General features: G+C 42.0%; 1 protein-coding gene across 4 annotated transcripts in view; it reads right to left on the bottom strand.

Annotated features, from left to right (window-relative positions):
- Positions 1 to 5,736: 5,736 nt before the first annotated feature.
- The window catches only part of Scaf11 (SR-related CTD-associated factor 11), a 52,409-nt gene continuing 38,978 nt past the window's right edge, over positions 5,737 to 19,167 (bottom strand). For 2 of the 4 annotated variants that reach the window (NM_001271170.2, XM_063263399.1), the window contains 9 exons: positions 18,610 to 18,668; positions 18,383 to 18,489; positions 17,342 to 17,443; positions 15,744 to 15,850; positions 11,960 to 14,617; positions 10,681 to 11,021; positions 9,521 to 9,739; positions 9,076 to 9,195; positions 5,737 to 8,891 (listed from right to left, as the gene is read on the bottom strand). In NM_001271170.2, coding sequence (NP_001258099.1) covers positions 8,745 to 8,891; positions 9,076 to 9,195; positions 9,521 to 9,739; positions 10,681 to 11,021; positions 11,960 to 14,617; positions 15,744 to 15,850; positions 17,342 to 17,443; positions 18,383 to 18,489; positions 18,610 to 18,668 — 3,860 coding nt within the window. In that variant the 3' untranslated portion in view covers positions 5,737 to 8,744. Of the gene's footprint in view, positions 8,892 to 9,075; positions 9,199 to 9,520; positions 9,740 to 10,680; positions 11,022 to 11,959; positions 14,618 to 15,743; positions 15,851 to 17,341; positions 17,444 to 18,382; positions 18,490 to 18,609; positions 18,669 to 19,167 lie in introns of all 4 variants that reach the window. The other 2 variants (XM_063263398.1, XM_063263397.1) reach the window with 2 other exon arrangements.

Below are 19,167 nucleotides of genomic sequence, written 5' to 3' on the forward strand. Positions count from 1 at the left end.
ATGTTTTTTAAACCATAAATGACAATAAAAGTGATTTTTGAAATGAGTGTTTTGGGTAAGTGGCTTCTGTCCTGATCTTGTACCATAACTGAAGTCCTGAAGACAAAGTGTGAAGCTCTTCCCCAAAGGAACAGCTGCTCAGAAACAAGACTTTGGCTTTGAGATCAGCCACGCAGGACACCTCACAGTGGTCCCTCCTTCGTTATCTGACACAGTAAGAGAAGGCACCATTTATAGCCAGTTGGTGCTAGTTAACTGCTCTCATACTGCAGTGCACAACTCTTGACTGGACTCAGGCACTCAAATACTTGGAATTAACTAGCCTCCTTCCAAGGCCACAAACAGATGAGACCAAATCACCATCATAGCCGTAAACTTTACCTAGCAAAGATTTCCATTTACTGCACTGGTTTGAAAAAAAAATGCAAAGGGACAGTATCCATGTATGTAGGTGGATACATTTCCTTTGATAATAACTCAAGTACTAAACAGAGGGTGGGGTAGCTCGAATTGCAGATGCTAACACAAGCAGGAAGAAGCGGCCAACGAGATGGAAGCACTAACATGGCTGTACACAGACATTAGTCGTGGTCTGCAGCTACGACCAGGATGTTAAATGAACTAGGACACAGCAGAAACCATACAGTACAGCATTACTGCCTTACAGCAAACCTTCATCCAAGCACTGCTCACAGGCTGACAATCCCCAAGACTCTATATCCCACCCCTGCCTCAGATGCAATGACCCTGAAGCAGCTGCTTGCCAGCTCAGATCCTCGTCTCTAAATGCTGCTTTTTGAGTTCAAGTGTGGCTCACTGGTACTGCTCACGTGGCAACATTAATGCACATGAACAGTAGTTTAGGCTCATCCGTCGATTATAAATGACCCCGTGCGCTGTCTTGCGGTCACTGTCTAGTGACTTACTGTCATGGAGCAGTTTATGGTAACTTACAAATCAGGGTCACAATTGAGTCTGGGTTTTGATTGCTAATAGCAAGACAGTCCTTGCCCTCCTGAACAGACCCATTTAGTTAAAAAATTTTTTTTAAGTTCCTTTGGGAAGTTTGTAATGGCATTCTTAGGTATGGTATCTCATCTGTAGTCAGTAAGGCCTTTCATCCCAGCACCCAGGAGGCAGAGGCAGGCAGATCTTCGTTCTATCTCAAAAAAGAAATGGAAGGGGAGAGGAGACCAAGAGGGCCAATCCACCATGCTCCACGGTTAACCAAGTATTCTCAATAGCACAAACTAATGTCACTGGGTAAACCAGGTAACAGCTGTGTGCTTTGAGAGGGCTGAGGTCTGGTTGTGTGTGACTGTGAGGAGGAACGTAGCCTCAGACTTTCACTCCTATTCAGATATGAGCGACCACTCAGGCTCTTAGGAAAGTAAAGGGGTCACAGGTAAAATTCCCAGCACAGAGGCAGTAAGCATTAAGACAGGCCAAAAGGACATGAGATCTGAGTGCATGGGGTGAGGGGGAGCAGCAGAGACCTAGAGTCCAGCACTGACTGGGTGAGAGCATGGCATTCAGAAATTCGGTCACTCTCAGCTACACAGAAAGTTCCATGTCCACATGGAACACAGGAGCCTATGTTTAAGGACAAACATTTATTCCGCAGTATAACTTAAAAAGCAATGTTGCAATGATTATGGGACATAAAACTCTTAGACAAACAGATTTTCAGTTAGTATCACACCCTACTAACTGCTCAGTTTCTACAGTCCGGTTGCACCAACTGTTCAAATACTGCAGAAAGTTTGCCGTCATTTCCATGTTTTAAAGCGGTCAGTGGGGCCTAAATGCCTGCATCCCAACACTATCAGGTATACTGCCGCCTGAGTGTGTCAGACACCTGCGGGGGACCCAACTGAGTTCCACATGGTTTTGCTCCTTGGATGCACACTGGGCTAGATCTGCCGGAACTTTAACATCCCACCCAACACGCAGACTGAATTGATTTAGGGTGGGCTTAAGAACTGCATTCTTTTAAGAAAAAAAAAAGTCTAAATAACTACGTAGCTAGATTATACAAAGCTATATCCCCATGTGTGTGCAGGGATGAGAGAACCAGAGGTGACTGTGCAGGCTGCAGGCTGGAGGGAGGCCTCACGGCAACTCTGGTTCACAGAACACAGGCTGGGGGCCGGCTGCCTCGGCCTTCACTCAAGATGATCCTAAAACACACAGCACTGAGAATAAACTCCAACTGCTTATGACGTGCGAATCACTACTTGACCATTAACTGGATTCATGGCCTTCAACCTACTGAATCACAACCGTCAGCTGCCTGGCCCACCAACAACTCATGTAGACACTCATTTAGACATAGAGACATTCCATTTAATGTTACAAAACACCGTTTTCTGCCTTTTCTACAAACATTTAAAACAGTCCAAAATAGCTTAATATACAATCCAGTTTGTCTTGACCCCAACCCTTAGTTTCCCACTAACTAGAAAGGGATAATGTGGATGATGCTTTAATCATGAAGAAGAGTAACACTGGAGGGCTTTTATTGTCCATTGCCTTTCAGGACACGTACAGGCTTTACCAAAGATGGATGAAATTTAAGTACTGACTTGTAAGGTTGAACACTTTGACATAACCACTTGTAGTGAGCTACTGAGAAATGGTTATTTGTGGTTGTTTTAACCCTAGCCCCAGTGCTAAGAATCAAACCCAGGATGACGACTTGTGAATGCTGAGCTAAACCTCCAGCCTGCTAACTGTGTGCTATCCTCAAGGGAGAAAGCCAATTTAAAGCTACCTACTCCACCAAGCTCTGGTGAGGCCACCTCAGGCCTGGGATTGTTACCAGATTGTCAGCCAGGAACATGAGTTGCATCAGACACTCCAACTCATTCATGCTTCCTGCCTCCTGGCCATCAAGTGTCATCACTGGACTCGCCCTGTCTTGCTCAGTCCTAGGTCTACTAACCTACCAGGTGGGGGGTGGGGTGCACTACACAGAGTACCTCCCTTACATCACCCGAGCTGTAAACACACACCATGTCCAAATTTCCCTCCTCCCACACACCATCCAGCTTCTTGGTCAGTCTCTCCCCCTGTTTAATAGACACACAGAGTAACTATACTACTAGGTGACCACTCCAGTGCCCAAGATGAACCACACTACCAAAGGCCAGCGCACGTAAACATCCCGTGTGTAATGATTCTGGACATTAAAGAAACTGGACTGTTCCAGCTGACTTGGCACAGAGGAAAGAGACGGCCACTCTGAGAGGACTGAAACCAGTCTCAATCACCTCAACCAGGAGGCCTAAGCAAAAAAATGTCAAGGCCTGTACTGTCCTTAACGCAGAGGGTTTCCACAGCCACTATGGGGACCGGCTAATTGGAGGAGAACAGAATTATCTTGGGTTTTCTGACCATAGGGTGAGGTCGCCTTTTATACTCTGGAGAAAGAAGCACAAAGAACACTGTAAGCTTGAGAAGTCCTGTCCCTGTCTTTCACTTTCCTTTCCTAAATGAAGATAATTCTGCTTCCCGGTCAGTAAGAGAGACTTACAGAGCAAGACAGCCCACACAGCGGAGTACACTGGGAATCCATGCAGATGCTGTCCATTTCAGGGAAGCAGCTTATTAGTTTTGACTCAATATTCATATAGTTTTTAAAATGTCTCATTCTTAATTATGCGTATGTTTCTGAGGGTGAGTAGTGCACACCAGTTATAGGCAGTTGAGCTTCATGGCGTGAGTTCAAGCAGGTAACAGCACATACCCTAACCGCTGAGCCATCTCTCCAGTACCTCATGTATATTGTTTAAGGAAATGGTACGGCTTTTTAAAAAAACAAATCAATGACTTCAGAACTGAATGTTTCATACTCCAAGAGACGTATTTAAAGGAAAAAAAGCCAGATGTGGCTTGTTGGTAAAGAACTTGCCTGGCACGTCTGCTCAAAGCTCTGAATTAAATGTCATTACCAAAGGGGAAAAGGAGCACAGCTACACAAACCCAGGCTCACCTTCCACTCGCCTGTGCAAGAGCTGCACCCTCCCCCACCTCAGTCACATGTGTCAGCTGCTCCTCCTGCTCCTGTCCTGAGATGGATACACCAATCAAGCATAGACCATCACAGTCTAACCTCTGAACCTGGCACCATCACTGAGTAACCATGAAATTAGATAGTGGTTCATCTTCATACACTTCCATTTTCATAAAAATGCTACAGCTGCCTTTGTAAATTAAACAAGGAACATAAATGTTGTAGGCTGACATAGCAAAAGTCAATAAATACGCTGTTACTGTACTAAGGCAGTATGAAGTTTAACAACACACAAAGAATCAAATCCTGACACACGAGGTATGTATGTGATGAACAACTGACTATTCACAAGGACCTGGTGAAATCTGGATCGTGTTCAATGCCGACATCAAAAGCAGAGTCAGGAGCTGGAGGGACAGCAAAGCAGCCGCTGCTCTCAGGACTGGGTGGGATCTTAGCACCCACAGGCAGGCAGTTCATCAACCCTGCGTCTCCAGTGCTGGTCTGCGCATCAGGAAGCACACGGTACACAGAAACAAAAGATATGGGGCCTGGAGAGGTGGCTCAGCGGTTAAGAGCACCAGCTGCTCTTCCAGAGGCCCTGAGTTCAATTCCCAGCAACCACATGGTGGCTCACAACCATCTGTAATGAGATCCGATGCCCTCTTCTGGTGTGTCTGAATTTATGGTGTACTGATACATGTACATAAAATAAATAAATATAATCTTTAAATTAAAGGATATCAACATAGAGGCAGGGTAGGTTCAAATAAACTCTGAGAATAAATTATCCAGATTTAAAATAGGAGTATTCTGAAATTCAGTGCACCAGAGTACACAAAAATAGAAGGTATAATGGTCAATGGCAAAGGGAGCTCACTAGGACAGTTAAAAAAACCATGGCTCGTGACCTGGGGCTGCTCACAGAGAACACGATGCACACAATATGCACACACAATGCACACACAGTGCACACACGCACTGACTGGAGGCCACATCTCTGTCCTACAAGGCAGGCACAGAGCAAACCAGAGCAGTGCTCACATCAAGTGAAGGGATATGAAATGCACTTTGCCACAGCCTTCATAAAACTAGTTTGACAATGGAAAGAAACACTTTTTTCTGGTGTCTCTATACAGACAAGACAAAAACAAAAACAAAAAAATCACCTTAAGTAAACAATTCTAGTAATAATTGAAAATATACAAATTTATAATTTGTGAATCTTTTAGCAAAAATTAATGAACAGCTGATTCTAAAAGAAATTATTCATAAATAACAATACAAAGTAGGTATAAAAATTTATCTACAAAAACGCTCTCCTAGAAACAGTTCTGCACTGTTTTTGAGAGTATCGTGTAACCCAGCTGACATCAAACTCCGCTGATGAATTCCTGACCATCCTTCCTCTGCCTCCCAAATCCTGATCAAAGAGCCATGCCCTACACCTGGACCGAAAACATTTTTAAGTAAAACTTCTCCACTAAGTTATGGACTCACTATCTGTAAGAATAATGCTAAGTATGGTGGTGTATATTGTACCTTTAATCCCAGAACTCTGGAAGCAAGGCAGGATCTCTCTGAACTTAAGACAGCCTGATCTATGTAAATGAGTTAAAAAAAAAAAAAAAGCAAAGCATCAAACAAACAAATATCCAGTATTAAGGGACTATTTTCGAAGCCCATCTGCGTAATAGAAACTATACAGTCACCAGTCGCCGTGCTGTCAAATCAGCCTTTATTAACATGGAGTATTCTCAATACATTAACTGAAGAGAATAGGTCATAACATAAGTGTGCACTGAAGCCAGGCGTGGAGGAAGTTAACTTGGAGAATTACAGAAAACTTTTCTCCTTTCTTCCCAGTCTCCTCCATCTTTAGAAATTACTCAATGTTTTAACTTTCCTACAGTGATCATATAATTAAGAAAACTACTATTAAAATACATGTTTATAGCTAACTCTGACCTTTTCATTGCCTACATAGTAACGTGATCATGATGCTCATTACTTTGGTAAAAATCCAAGGAATAATTCAACACATTGGAAATGGTTTAAATTGATATAAAAGTCGTCATTTCCCAGAAAACTTAATAAAATTTTAAAGACACTACTTTGTTTAGCAAAAAATTGTATCAGGATATATTACAGAGCACAGTCTGGTGTTAGAGCGTTGTTTCAGCGACAGCACTGCAACTCACACTGCAATGTCTAAAACTCAGGGCAGCCACTATGCTTGAGGCCATGTCTTTGGGTAGAATGGTCAGCAGTTCACACCATGGCCATCTGAAGGCGAGTAATGGAGACGATGTAGTGGTTGTTACCAGAACAGCAACAAACAATTAAAAAACCTTTGGAATGTTAAAATAACAAGTAAGTACACTGAACGTTCCTACGACCTGAAACACGGATCGATATGACTGGCAAGTTAAAGGGGCCAGGGCTGCAAGGGTCAAGTCAATACTGAGTCACGATCAAAAGGAACCCGCAACCCCAAACCCTGTTAAGTTTATATACGTGCAAAACTAATGTGGATTTCTGAGGGGAAAAAAAGAGAAACCAAGAGTGTATCTTTTTAATGCAAAGCATGCATTTTCTAACTTGGTCAGAATACATTTATTTCTAATATATTACTAATCCAATCAGAATATATTCTAATATTAGAATGTATTAGAAATAATAAGCTATTCTGAATAGGTAACTATTCTGAATAACTATTCTGAAGCGCTCTAACCAGTGCTCTACCAGATACAGAACCCATACCTGTTTAATTTCAAGAATAGTGGAGCTCTACCAAAGAATGGGACCTTAATACTTCACACATCACCTTCTTTTACTCTAAACTTTAAAAACTTGTTTTGCAAGAGCTAAATGGTGTAAAACAAACCTTCAATTGTCACTCACTCCCCAGGTGTCAGGGAGAGCAATGCTGCATTCCTAATGAGGACAGACAGCACCTGTGACACAAACGTCAAAGCAGGACCAGAAGTTGACACCACTGTTCAAAAGATCCTGAGCTGAAGGGAGCAGGGGATACCACTGCTGTCTGGAACTGTCTTCCAACTTCTTCAGCCACCATAAGCTAAACACAAACTTAATTAAAAATGTAAAATATTCCATCATAAATGCACAGAAATGTAGAAATGAAGATCAAAACTTTAGGAAATGTTTTAGGAGTAACCGTACCCTAACAAAGCTCAGTACCATAGTGCAATCACCGTGGCTAAATCTCAAAACTAGCCTGCCTCCTCCCTCCTGCCTGCCTCCTCCCTCCCTCCTGCCTGCCTCCTCCCTCCCTCCTGCCTGCCTCCTTCCTCCCTCCCTCCTTCCTGCCTTCCCTCCTTCCAGCCTTCCCTCCTTCCAACATTATGCAAGAAGCATTATTCAGGACTGAGAAGCAGCTGGCCGGAGAAGTACAGGCTCACATAGACTGCTGTCCATGTTAGGGAATCGCAAGCCTCACTGAGTCTGCTTATCTCGATCCATCACCGAATTATTACAACATCTCAGCTACTTGATATCTACTGAAAATTATAACTACAGTAAAAGTTTATCATAGAAAAATTTTCTTTCTAGATGTCAATAAATGTTAACAGTGCCACAAGCACTGTGAACTTACTACTTTTCATAAACATCAACATATTAACATGTCTCAATGCTTTAAAAAAAATCTTTAGTCCCTGATAAACTATGCAAATGTAGCACGACTTAATTTTTCTCCCTTCTATCAGTTATAACATCTAGAATTATGCAGCATGACTACCAATCAACAAGTTGACACTTTATTCACTGCAGACCATGAGGGACATTCCGAAGTGTGAGAGGCACTTCACTGTGACACTGTGACAAACGAGCAGTAACCTGAAGCCGGTGAAGTAGGTCTTGTGTTCTATGCCAGTCCCCAAAAGGAAGACCACCACTTGGTGCGCTTCTCCAGTTGGCACAAACAATTTAACATCACTGGTAAGTAGAAGGTATAGTGAGAGATCATAGCTGGGTGGTTTTTTTGTTGTTTTTTTTTTTTTTTAATAAAAACTAGCTTTTGCCCAAATTACTCTCCTAAATTCAACAAAGCTTTGAACAGGCAAAGTTGTAATGTAGCAAATCAAACCACTAATTTTTTTTCTAGATTGGGAGCACAAAAGCAACACACAGTATGACCTTTATCTGGTGACAAAAAAGGCAAGGAGCACCTGCAGGCTCGAAGCTAATGCTTACTCGTGATGATCTGCTTTCTACCTAAGCCTTTTTACTGAGATATGCGCTTCACGCAGACGCATGTCATTAATATCAGATATATTTAATAGCAATGTTAAAATTCTACAGTTAGAAAGCACGAGGTCCTAACCATCATACTTTCCTGGCCTGACGGATGAATGTACCATACGGACACAGGCGTGTCTCCCGCAATTGTACAGGTTTCTGGCTATGCACCCACTGTTCTCCTAGAGAGCCATGCACTTTCAGGGTCCACATGAGCACAGTCCTGATAAAAACGCACGTTCCATTACACCCTCGGTTTCCCCTTGAATTTGTTTTATTGGGGTTTAAGGTTAGATATAGAAGTTGCAGTGCACAGCTATATTTTGAACAAAACATATCCTACAATAAAAAAAATAATTTTATCAAAACCAGATTTCCATCACAGTTGTGCATGATTCTCAGTAAGATACACGTTGAATTGCACTTTACAGATATCTTGACAGTGTCCTTTACAAGGCTCCTCATGTCAGCCTATGTTTTTTTCAGTAGACACGGGTTCTTCCAGCGTTTTCTTCTGGCTTCCCTTCCGAGAGTATTTGTACTTGTCTACATACGCTTTAACCAGATTTGCCACTTTAGTAGAATTTACTTCTCCACTCTTACTATGACAAACCTAAAAGACAAGGGGGAAATGTTTTTCATGCTCAATGCCAAAAGGATGGCACTATGAAAACCCAACAGACAGTGGCTGTTTTCATGTGCACACCTCGTAAGAATCTCTCAAAGGAAAGGGCAGAGGAGATGAGGCGCTCTGGACTACAGAGAGGTGTACAAGCTCCACATGTAGCCAGACTTACTTTGTCCACAGCCTTCCGAACGATCTCTTTGTACTCTTCCTTAGTGATGTCTTTATTCTGGTAAAATGGCTTAATAGCTAGTTTCACCTCCTGTGCTGCTTTCTCTTGAATCTGCAATTTCTGCTGAGACGAAAATATGTAATTATTATCTGCCAGCCTTACACTCTCAAATGCTTCCTAGAACTTTATGAGATTGAAAACTCAGACATTGTAAGGAACTTTTCAAATGACATAAACAAGATGCACACACATATAGAGCCTTTTTAAAAGAGATTATGCAGTATTAGCAGTAACTCTCCAAGAAATCAACACCATCCAGACAAAATCCAACTTTGAATTTCAAAGCCCCAGTAACAAATCCCCTCCACCTCTCATGAAATTGCAGTTGTGATGTCCACCTTTACTACAGACAGAATTGGGTGGGTGCTGTCAACCGTGGACTTGCCTTGTCTGTCCTCGAGCTATCTGCGCTGGCCTCCACCGTAACACTTACTTTGCTTTCTGCCAATTTTACAGCAGCGTTAGCGGCTTGGACGTGACTTGATGACGAAGTATTACCAGAACTTGGTCCCTGAACTGATCCGGTGTTTGCTGGGGCTGCTGATGGAGCAGGCAACACTTGTGTATTCATGTTATTACTTACATGAGATGCACTCGGAAAGCCCTGTTTTAAAGAGTTAAATACAGACAATTTAAATATCTGTCATCAGAGTACTGTACTCAAAAGAAATATTTATATTATATATTAGGAACAATAGAAAAACAATGATACAACCTTATTCTTAAGAGAAGTACTTATTTTAGCAAACATACAAAGGACCAGTTGAAGAAAAGCAAATGTATTTTTAAATATAGACTGCTTCAATGTCAAATGTTTTTTAGATTATGTAGATGGACACAGCAAAATGGCATAGACAGTAAAAGTGCTTGCCACACAAGCCTGAGGACCCACACGGTAGGGAAAGAACTAGTTCCTAAAAGTTATCCTTCAACATCCACATACGCACCGTGTACACACACACACACACACACACACACACACACACACACACACACACACACACAGTAATAAAAAATAAAATCATTAAAAAAGTAACATCAGTATCAATAAAATTACAAGCATCAAAATGTTTGCCAGGTATCTGTGCTTCTGTCTCCCAGAGCGATTCACCTCTCTGTAGTGCAGTAAGTAGAAATGAAAATAGACCAGATGGTAATGGAGAATGTCTTTATCCAAAGTTTGCCCAAGCAACTTCCCAACCGCCTTGCTCCCAAAGGCCTTCAAAATTGTAAGGAGAACTTTTAAAGTGAAGTCAAACTTGGTAACTAGAATTCGCTGATTTGATCAAGCCAAACAGCAACAAGAGAGAGAGATGTGCTCGGATATAAACAGTAGCAAGTGTGCAGTGTGCATGGTCCGGGCCAATTTTCTGGTGACAAGAATGGGGATTAGCAGAGGATAATGAAAGGGCTGCTGCTGCTAACTCACCAAACACATAACCACACGTACCACTGTCGCTACACGCAAGGGAGCCCTTTCTTACAACACCTGTCCCTAGTTGCTGTTCATAAGGACTGCTGATGTAACTCAAGCTAAGACCATACCTGCACTTGTTTCCCATCTGGTTGTGAGGCGATGTAGTTGACCTGCTGGGATGGCGGGGGAGGGGGCGGTGGTGGCGGTCCCTGAGGTATGCTTGCAGGGGCAGCTACCTGCATGAGAGGTACTCCCGTGTGGAGATGCAGGGGCATCGGAGGGTGCATGGTGAATGGATTCCGCTGCATATTCATCATAGGGGCGTGAACACCCACTGGGTACGGGAAGATGCCCACAGGCTGGTGCTGGGCATTCACCGGAGGCTGCATTACACTCATGTGTGGCTGCAGCATAGTTACCGGTAACTGAGAACCATCAATTTGGTTTGTTTGGTCTTTTAAGTTAGAATCTGTCAAAAGAAAAAAGGCTTTGTAACAACAAAAAATGGTGTTATACTTATCATAAACGCAGCATCAAATACCAATGGGCTCAGGACAGCAAAACCAAACGCTACTTATTTAATCTTGTGATCTTAAATATGCAATCAATTTTTAACAACAGCAAAAAAATGCTCACAATTACTAATGTCAGTTTACACAGCAAACATCAAAACTAGCTAAGAAAGCTAAAGTGGTGGCTCACACTTTTTAATCCCCGCACTCAGGTAGTCCTCTCGTGAGTTTTGAGGCCACCCTGTTCTACTTAGAAAATTACAGGGGCTGGGGATTTAGCTCAGTGGTAGAGCGCTTGCCTAGGAAGCGCAAGGCCCTGGGTTCGGTCCCCAGCTCCGAAAAAGAAAATTACATAAGGGCACACTGTCTTTAAAATAAAGAAAAAAGAGAAAAGAAAAACTTAAAAATTATTAATTCAGAAGACTACTTTAAAAAAAAAATCACACAAATTACAGAAGTTATACCAACTGGATTATTTTAGAAACAAATGAAATGCTAGTTAAACTGTGCGCACTAACACTCCAGAGTCCTCTAATGTACAAAGCAGCACATAGATGTTCAAGCCTTTGGTGAAATTCGGTGCTAAAAATGCTCATTTAGCCATGTATGGGTTCACTCAGGAAGCAGAGGTCCGTGAATTGAAGACCGACTGACTGGTCTCTTACTGTCAGTTCCAGGCTAGCCAAGGCTACCCCATGAAACTCTGTCTTTAAAATATATACTAAATAAACTAAATGTTGATTTATTGTGCATTTGTATAATTAAAAGTGACTTATGATAACTGGAATTGGTTAACAGTATAATTTTAGGTACTACGGAGTAAAGATCATTTCAATTCAAGCTATTACAGCATCTTTTCCCCAGTTAAACATGAAGAACAAGCAGAGAATGTTACCCTGCTCCGGCGTCTCCTCTTCCTGTCTCATCCACGCAGACTGTGGGCCTGAAGAGCTCCTGCCGCGCCGAGAGTAATAGTTCTGCACGTCGGCTGGCAGAGTCTTCCTCACCGCCCAGCTGGAGGCGGAGGTCCACCCCGACCTGTCTGCTGGAGTGCCGAAGGACAGTTCTTGCTCGCTTTTCCGCTTACTGGGCTGCTGCTCCACAGACTTGAAGGAGTCGCTCCCTGAGAGGGGGGTGCGGCTTTGCCACCTGTTCTCGCTCTGGTCGTTACAGGCAAAGTTACCTCTGTAAGCACCCTTCCCACGGCCTCCTCGACCACGGCTGGACATCCAGCCTGGGCCAAAGTTTTTAGTCCAAGAATTCCCTGAATTGTCATTTCTATTTTCTTCCCAGTGGGAATCTTTTAACTTTTCTGGATTTCTGGTCCTTGGATCTGGCCCAGAGTTTATTTTTTCTGTCACCCAGCTGGGACAGTCATCTCTATGCTTATCTGTGGAACTGGGATCATTAGTATTATCTGCAGTGATGTCATCTTTTTCATTTCTTGTGTTTTCATTCTGTTTCTCTGAATCATTCCTCCGGTACCGGTCGTTCCCTCTGGGACACCTCCAACCATCATTTGTCCATTTTTCCCTCCACCGGGGAGAGTAAGTATCTCTTTCATTTCTACCAAATGATGAACTCTTACTCTTCGTTCTTGATCTTGATGGCGATCGAGAGCGAGATCTAGACCGGGACCACCTTCTGGCTCGCCTCTCTCTATCTCGATCTCTCCTCTGAGCATCTCTGTCACTCTCTCTTTCTCTGCTCCGGGACCTAGATTTTTCTCTGGAGGAAGAATCTTTCACCCTGGACTGAGACCTCTGGTTCTCTCTAGAAGTGTCTCTTCTTGGGGAGCCTGACTCAGACCTTTTAGCTTCCCTAGCATTCTCTCTCTTTGGAGACCGAGACTGCCTCCTTTCTCTTGATACATCTTTTTTTGGTGAGAGAGAACGGGATTTTCTTCGTCCTCTGGCAGACTCTCTCTTGGGGGATGGTGACTGAGAACTCTTACTTTCTACTGCAGTCTCTCTTTTCGGAGATGGAGACTGAGCGCGCCTCTTTTCTTGTGCAGCATCTTTGTTGGGAGACCAAGTTGTAGACGGAGAATGGAATCTAGATCTCCGAGTTCGAGGCTTTGGGGCTTTATCCACTAGGCTTTCAGCTGGTTGAGCTACAGTTTCAACATTCTCAACTACAGGATCAGAAGACAGCTTGTTGTCAGAACTGTGTGTCACAGAATTTTCACTCAACTGTTTGGGGTCAGTATTTGCTGATGACTCTACTTCAGACTCATTCTGGTCACTACAGAAAGAATCGCACTCCATAGGTACTGTTTCATTATTATCTTCACTGAAATGTTTCTCACTCTGTTCAACTTCTTTGTGAGGTAACTCTGCATGGATGGGATGCTCAACCAGAGAGTCTGTCTTTTCTTCTAAGGAGTTATCCAATTGGGTGTTGTCAAGATTATGTTTTAGTAAGGTATCTTCACAACCTTGAACAGCACCAGAACTTTCATTTTCTAAAGTGCCACATGTTGGAATTATTTCTGTATTTTCTGTTTGAATAAGCTCAGGCAACTCCGTGTCTGAGCTGGGAATACAATGTCTGTTCAGTCCATGTGTAATTTCACCCTCAGAAGACTCCACTTTGGGGCTCATTACAAATGCTTCTGTGTTCTCTACAGAATCATTCAAATCAGCGTTTCCTACCATGAGACTGTCCTCTGCTCTTTCATCACTAAGCACTGGGGTGGCGTTTTCAGATACTTCACCCAGGGGACCGGACACTGGCTGGTGTCCTTCAATGTCAGACGGTGGACACGTAAGGAAATCCTCAGGCGGACTCTCCGTACACACGGATGCCTGCACCTCTGACCCTGAGCTTCCAGAGCCCTGTTCTTGATTTTCCAATGGATCACTTCCTTTTAGAGAAGAATCTGTAGAAACATCATTGTCTACACATAACTCCTTAGCCTCTATCCCTGAATCCTCTCCAACAAGCACAGGAGGATACTGAGTGCAAGATTCAGAATTTAAAATTTCTGTTTGTTCCTCGATCTCATGATTCTTGGTTTGTTCATTTTCTTCTGTTTGTTCATCGCAACTTTCCAAGCACTTAGCCAAATGATTCTCTTCATCTGTCTGAATAGAGCAAATGCTACTACTCTCTACACATGATTGCTGCTCCTTTTCCAACACGGGTGGAGTGTCAGAATCCACAGTGTCTTCCTCTACTGAATCGCTAGATGTGGTTTTTTCAGCAGGAGGTAGAGATTTCCGAGGTTTCTTTTTCAAAGAAGGTGGTTTTCTTCCTCTCCTTACTGACTTCCGTTTTGGAGCCTGTCTTGTTTGCTTTTCTGATTCAGCTGGAGGGGAAATACTGACAGAGGAATTACTATTCCCTGGGGCATCACACTCAGAGTAGTTTGGCACTGGGGACTTCTGGGATGGACTGACTGTCTCAACGCGTGTGTTTCGTGTGGACCTCCTTGTAGGAGCAGTTGTTGCAGGTTTTCGTCTTGATCCTCTGGTGTTTGATGTACCTGAAGTTTGCTTTTTTTCTCCTCCTCCTTGGGTATGTGCTAGTGCATACCCCTTATGAGAAGTACCTGACAATGTAGAAAAATAAAGGCCTTTCTAAATGTGTTTCAACATACAATTTAACCCTAGTTTCAGAATACTAAGTAACTAAAATACAATACAACAATATATTTGTGAATCCAACTCTTAAGTGTATCTCTAAACAACCGAGTAATAGAAGACTTCGTCAATATCTAGGGACAAGAGATTGTCCACACTGGCCTTAAATTCATTATGTAGTCAAGGATGACCGTGAGCTCCTGGGTCCTCTCTTACCGCCAACCTCCCAGTACTGGGATCACAGGCATGTGCCACGTGCAGTGGGTCATCACCTACCGTTCTCGTGTTTACTGACATGGGGCACAGACAGATGTGTTTCCTTAGGTACAAATTGTTTATGAACTCTCATTTTCTAGGCAAAGGAAACAGGAAATGCTACCCGTGTGTGAGTATAAAGACTACTCATCTTAATGAACTCACAGACATTATTTCTAAGAGCTATGATTTAGACATTAGAACCCTAAACAAAAAAGACTTCATCACTCTAAGTCTTAAAAATGTAAAAGAGATTTTCTAGTTAGAAAATTAAAGTAATTCATGAAGCTGTATCTATTTGCCTCATACAACATGATGTTTTAAAGAACATACAGTGAAGTGACAAAATCTATCTAGTGAACACACACACCACTACACACTTACCGTTATAGGTACAGTGTGGTTACTTCACACTCACTCAGCATTTCCAAGAGGATGCTATTAACTATAACCACCACTTGTAACACAAGATCCCTGACCCTCATCCCTACTCAACCACAGCCCACTGCATTTCACGGTAACTCCCATGGTAATCTCAATGCCACAGGAGTGGGATTGCAATCATTGTTATTTCACCAAGATTATATCACTCAGGTGACACCCTCCAGGTTCATCCATTTCCACAGATGGGATTCCTTCCTTTTAAACGGCTGTAAAATAATCCATTCTACACATGTACTCTAGTTGTAATGATTTTTAAAGTCACACACTGCCCAAATAGTTACAGAAGTATCCAAAACTCACTCTAACTTTCAGTTTGCCTAAATCAAATAGTCACGTGCTTGTGAAGGCAAATGAAGCTAATGATTATGTTAACAGAAAGTAATTCACAAACGTTACCAAAATTTTCTAGTGACATGGTACTTGCTGGAAAAATCGTCCTTGGCAGCACTGAGGAAACCAGAGGAAGAACTGCTGTCTCCACACTCCAGGGTACAGAGCCAACTCTGAAAATTTAAGCAAAGATTTCTTTAGTTATGTGGTATAAAAACTTCAGCTAGGAATTAAAAACTACTACATTCTCCAAATTAGATTAGCAACGTTAAAATACAGTCCTTACTCTTTTTTGGCCCATTAACTAAACATGTAAGTTCAAGGTTATTCATTACCCAAACATGGCTACAAACTGTTTGTACAGAAAACAAAACAACCTGTGTTAAAATGAAAGCAAACATTTCTCTTTTAAATAATGGAATATTTTACACAGATTTTGTCTTTTTTCCCAGGGCCTGGGGTGGCAGTTGGGGGCTGGGAGGATGGCTGAATGGTTCAGATCACGCGCTACTCTTTCAGTTCCCAGCACCCAGACTGTGTGGCTCACAACCGCCCCGCCTGTAACTCCAGATCCAGGAGACTGATGCCCACCCCAGGCTTCCAAATGCACTCACACAAATGTGCATATACTCACACATGAACATACACACTTAGACATAATGTATCTTCAAATCTAAAATAATTCAGTCTTTAAAAAAAGATTTTGTTTTAACTTTTTATTCTTTTCTGCTACTATAAAAAAAACAGCTTTGAGGTACAGTTGATGTAAAACTTAAATTCCTTTAAGTATACAATTTGATGACTTTTAAACAATAAACAGAGAGAGAGAGAGAGAGAGAGAGAGAGAGAGAGAGAGAACCTTTTCATTTCTCAATAAGCTTCCTCTCACTCACTCTCTTGAACCCTTCTCCCTCTATCAGGCCAACGAGTAAAGGAATCTTCATGCTACGTTTATGCTTGCAAAGTCCTTAAACTGAGAGTGATGTCTTTTCAGTTCTGAGGAATGGTGTGGAACAGGTAAAGTCCCCAGATTGTCTGCATTCAAGTCCAACCCACTTCTCAAGCACTTTTAAAATAAATTTAAGTCTCCTAACAAAAGACAGCTTCAGTCAGTATCAAATGGCATTCTAGAAGAAATAAGACTTGAAAAAGAATATATAACTTTTGTAAGTACAAAAACAGGCAGCTGTAAAAAAAAACAGTTGGACCTGTAAGTCCCTAAAGTCAGAAGTCTGTATTTATGTTCCACCATTCCTAAAGCACGAAAGCATTACACAGAACTCCGTCACAGTGACAGACACAATCTGTAACATATGGAACTCCATCACAGTGACAGACACAATCATCTGTCATATCAGAGACAAATACAAAGCTCAGGAACTCCTGTCAGTGCAGGCAGGAGCCTAACTCAGCAGTTAGTGTGTGTGGCATTGTACCAGCTTTGGGACTGTGAAAAGGAGACCCGACTATAGAAGTCCCGAAGGCAAGGGCGGAGCCAGCACTGACCACATTTACAATATGTCTGAAAGCAGACACAGAACAGTGCTTCAGCAGGCAGCACACACGGAATATTTATTAGGCATTTACAACCCCGAGTTTAATTTGTACAGAAGCATAAGTGAAACCTATGTTTAAGAACTTTATGATATTTTTGTTTATATTACCTTCCATTCCCAGGTAATGTATTAGGAAACCATGACAACTCCAGTTCCTGTCGTTTCTGCCTAATCAATGCATTGATTTCATTGACTTCTATAGATTCTGTACTAAAAAAATAAATGTAAAGTTTCATTAGAATTCCCAAAATTATCAAGTTTAGAGGAAAAGGCTGAGTTATGACATGAGTAGTAATAGTTTCCACAACATAGATAAACACTTTCAAAATAAGCATATCCCTACCACAAGTAGAACTTTCACAATACAAAACTGTACACAGAACTGCTTAGAATTCTGTATGGAATGGCAGGACGGTGCTGCCTGTGAGTCTGCTAGATACAGAGCGTAGGCTGGTCTCAACCTTCCACCGTGTATAACTGATGAGGATGGCAGAAAGCCGTCAACGCCAGGGCAGAGTGGGCACTTGATCAAAGAGTTAGGAAGACAATCTTCAAGTCAGACACTAGTCCCACTGGTGAGAGAAATTCTTACTCAGGACAATCATGTCTGTTTTGGCCCAAAAGAAGAAAATAAAGATGGGCATGGTTATTTTGACCAAAACCAGATTTATCTCAGTTTTTCATAAAGGGAATCAGATATAATTGTTTCTTGAGTAGTCGGCCAAGCCCTAAAAATATTACAATTCTGCTCTACTGTGTTGGCTCAAGTAAGCCTGTGTGACTGTAAAACTCCAGTGTTTAAATCACACAAGTATACACCCACAACTACTGTCGATTTCTATCCGAAGATTACAAAATCGGCTCTAACAGCTGTTTTAATAGGTGCCACACTTATGATTTCACAGATGTGTTGTTTCCCCAGCATATATCAAAATTACACTCAACAATTTACTAACTTAGGCAAACATTGTAGAAATTCACAAAAATAACCAGTTCTCACTTTACTAGTACTGGTTTGTTTTCTAAAAGGAACAATAACAAAATGGGTTCTATCACTTTTATTGAGCCCAGCTTAAATTTCCACCAAAAGTCAATTGGGACTAAAACACAATGTGTAACAACTACAAACCAAGGATAGTAAGCACTAACCAGGAAACTCTGTAGGTGCGAGGTCCCCAACTGTGGCCGTCACATGAAGATACACTGGGCATGTCACTTCTCACACAAGAATCTGTACACTGATTCAATCTTTGAACCTAAAATATAAAGTTGTTAATGAAACCAGAAACAAAAATACTTAAAAGGATTTGTATGCACCTTAAGCACTAAATCATTAAATAATTACTAACAAAAAGTATTCCCTTATTTCAACAAACCTTGTTTGTCTTTACTGTAGCATTTTTCTTTCCACCCATTTTATTGTTTGAAAAGTTTCCTATAAACAAGCAAACAAAACAGAACCTGGTTACTTGCCTCAAATTTTAGTTCAGAAGTCTGGACACCTTTGACACTGATAAAGAAGGTCAAAGTGTCTACAAGTGTTGCATTTTTAATAATATTCACATTTAAAACTTTGCAAATGCTAGGTGCATCTTATTAGACCACAGACAAGAGGAAAATACACAGTCATAATAAACAGAACCTTTATACTCACAACATTATGTGTATGATTCAAATCAGTACTTTTTATCACCTTAAGCAAAAAGTGTGGCAGACAAGTCTTTAGTGCAATTAGCCTACCTATTACTTAGTTAAAAGCTCATCTCAAGCAGGAGCTTCCTTCCTAAGGGAGAGTGAGGTTGGGCCTGGCTGGTGGTCACCTTCAGCCACTGAGCCTTCAGAGCAGCAGCACCTCACCCTCAAACCTTACTGAGCATGAGGTGCTGACGGCCTGGCCTCTGCTGCAGTGACGCTGCCGTCCTACTGCTCATCGC

This window comes from Rattus norvegicus, chromosome 7 (genome assembly GCF_036323735.1).
Source record: "Rattus norvegicus strain BN/NHsdMcwi chromosome 7, GRCr8, whole genome shotgun sequence".
NCBI classification, from domain to species: Eukaryota; Metazoa; Chordata; class Mammalia; order Rodentia; family Muridae; genus Rattus; species Rattus norvegicus.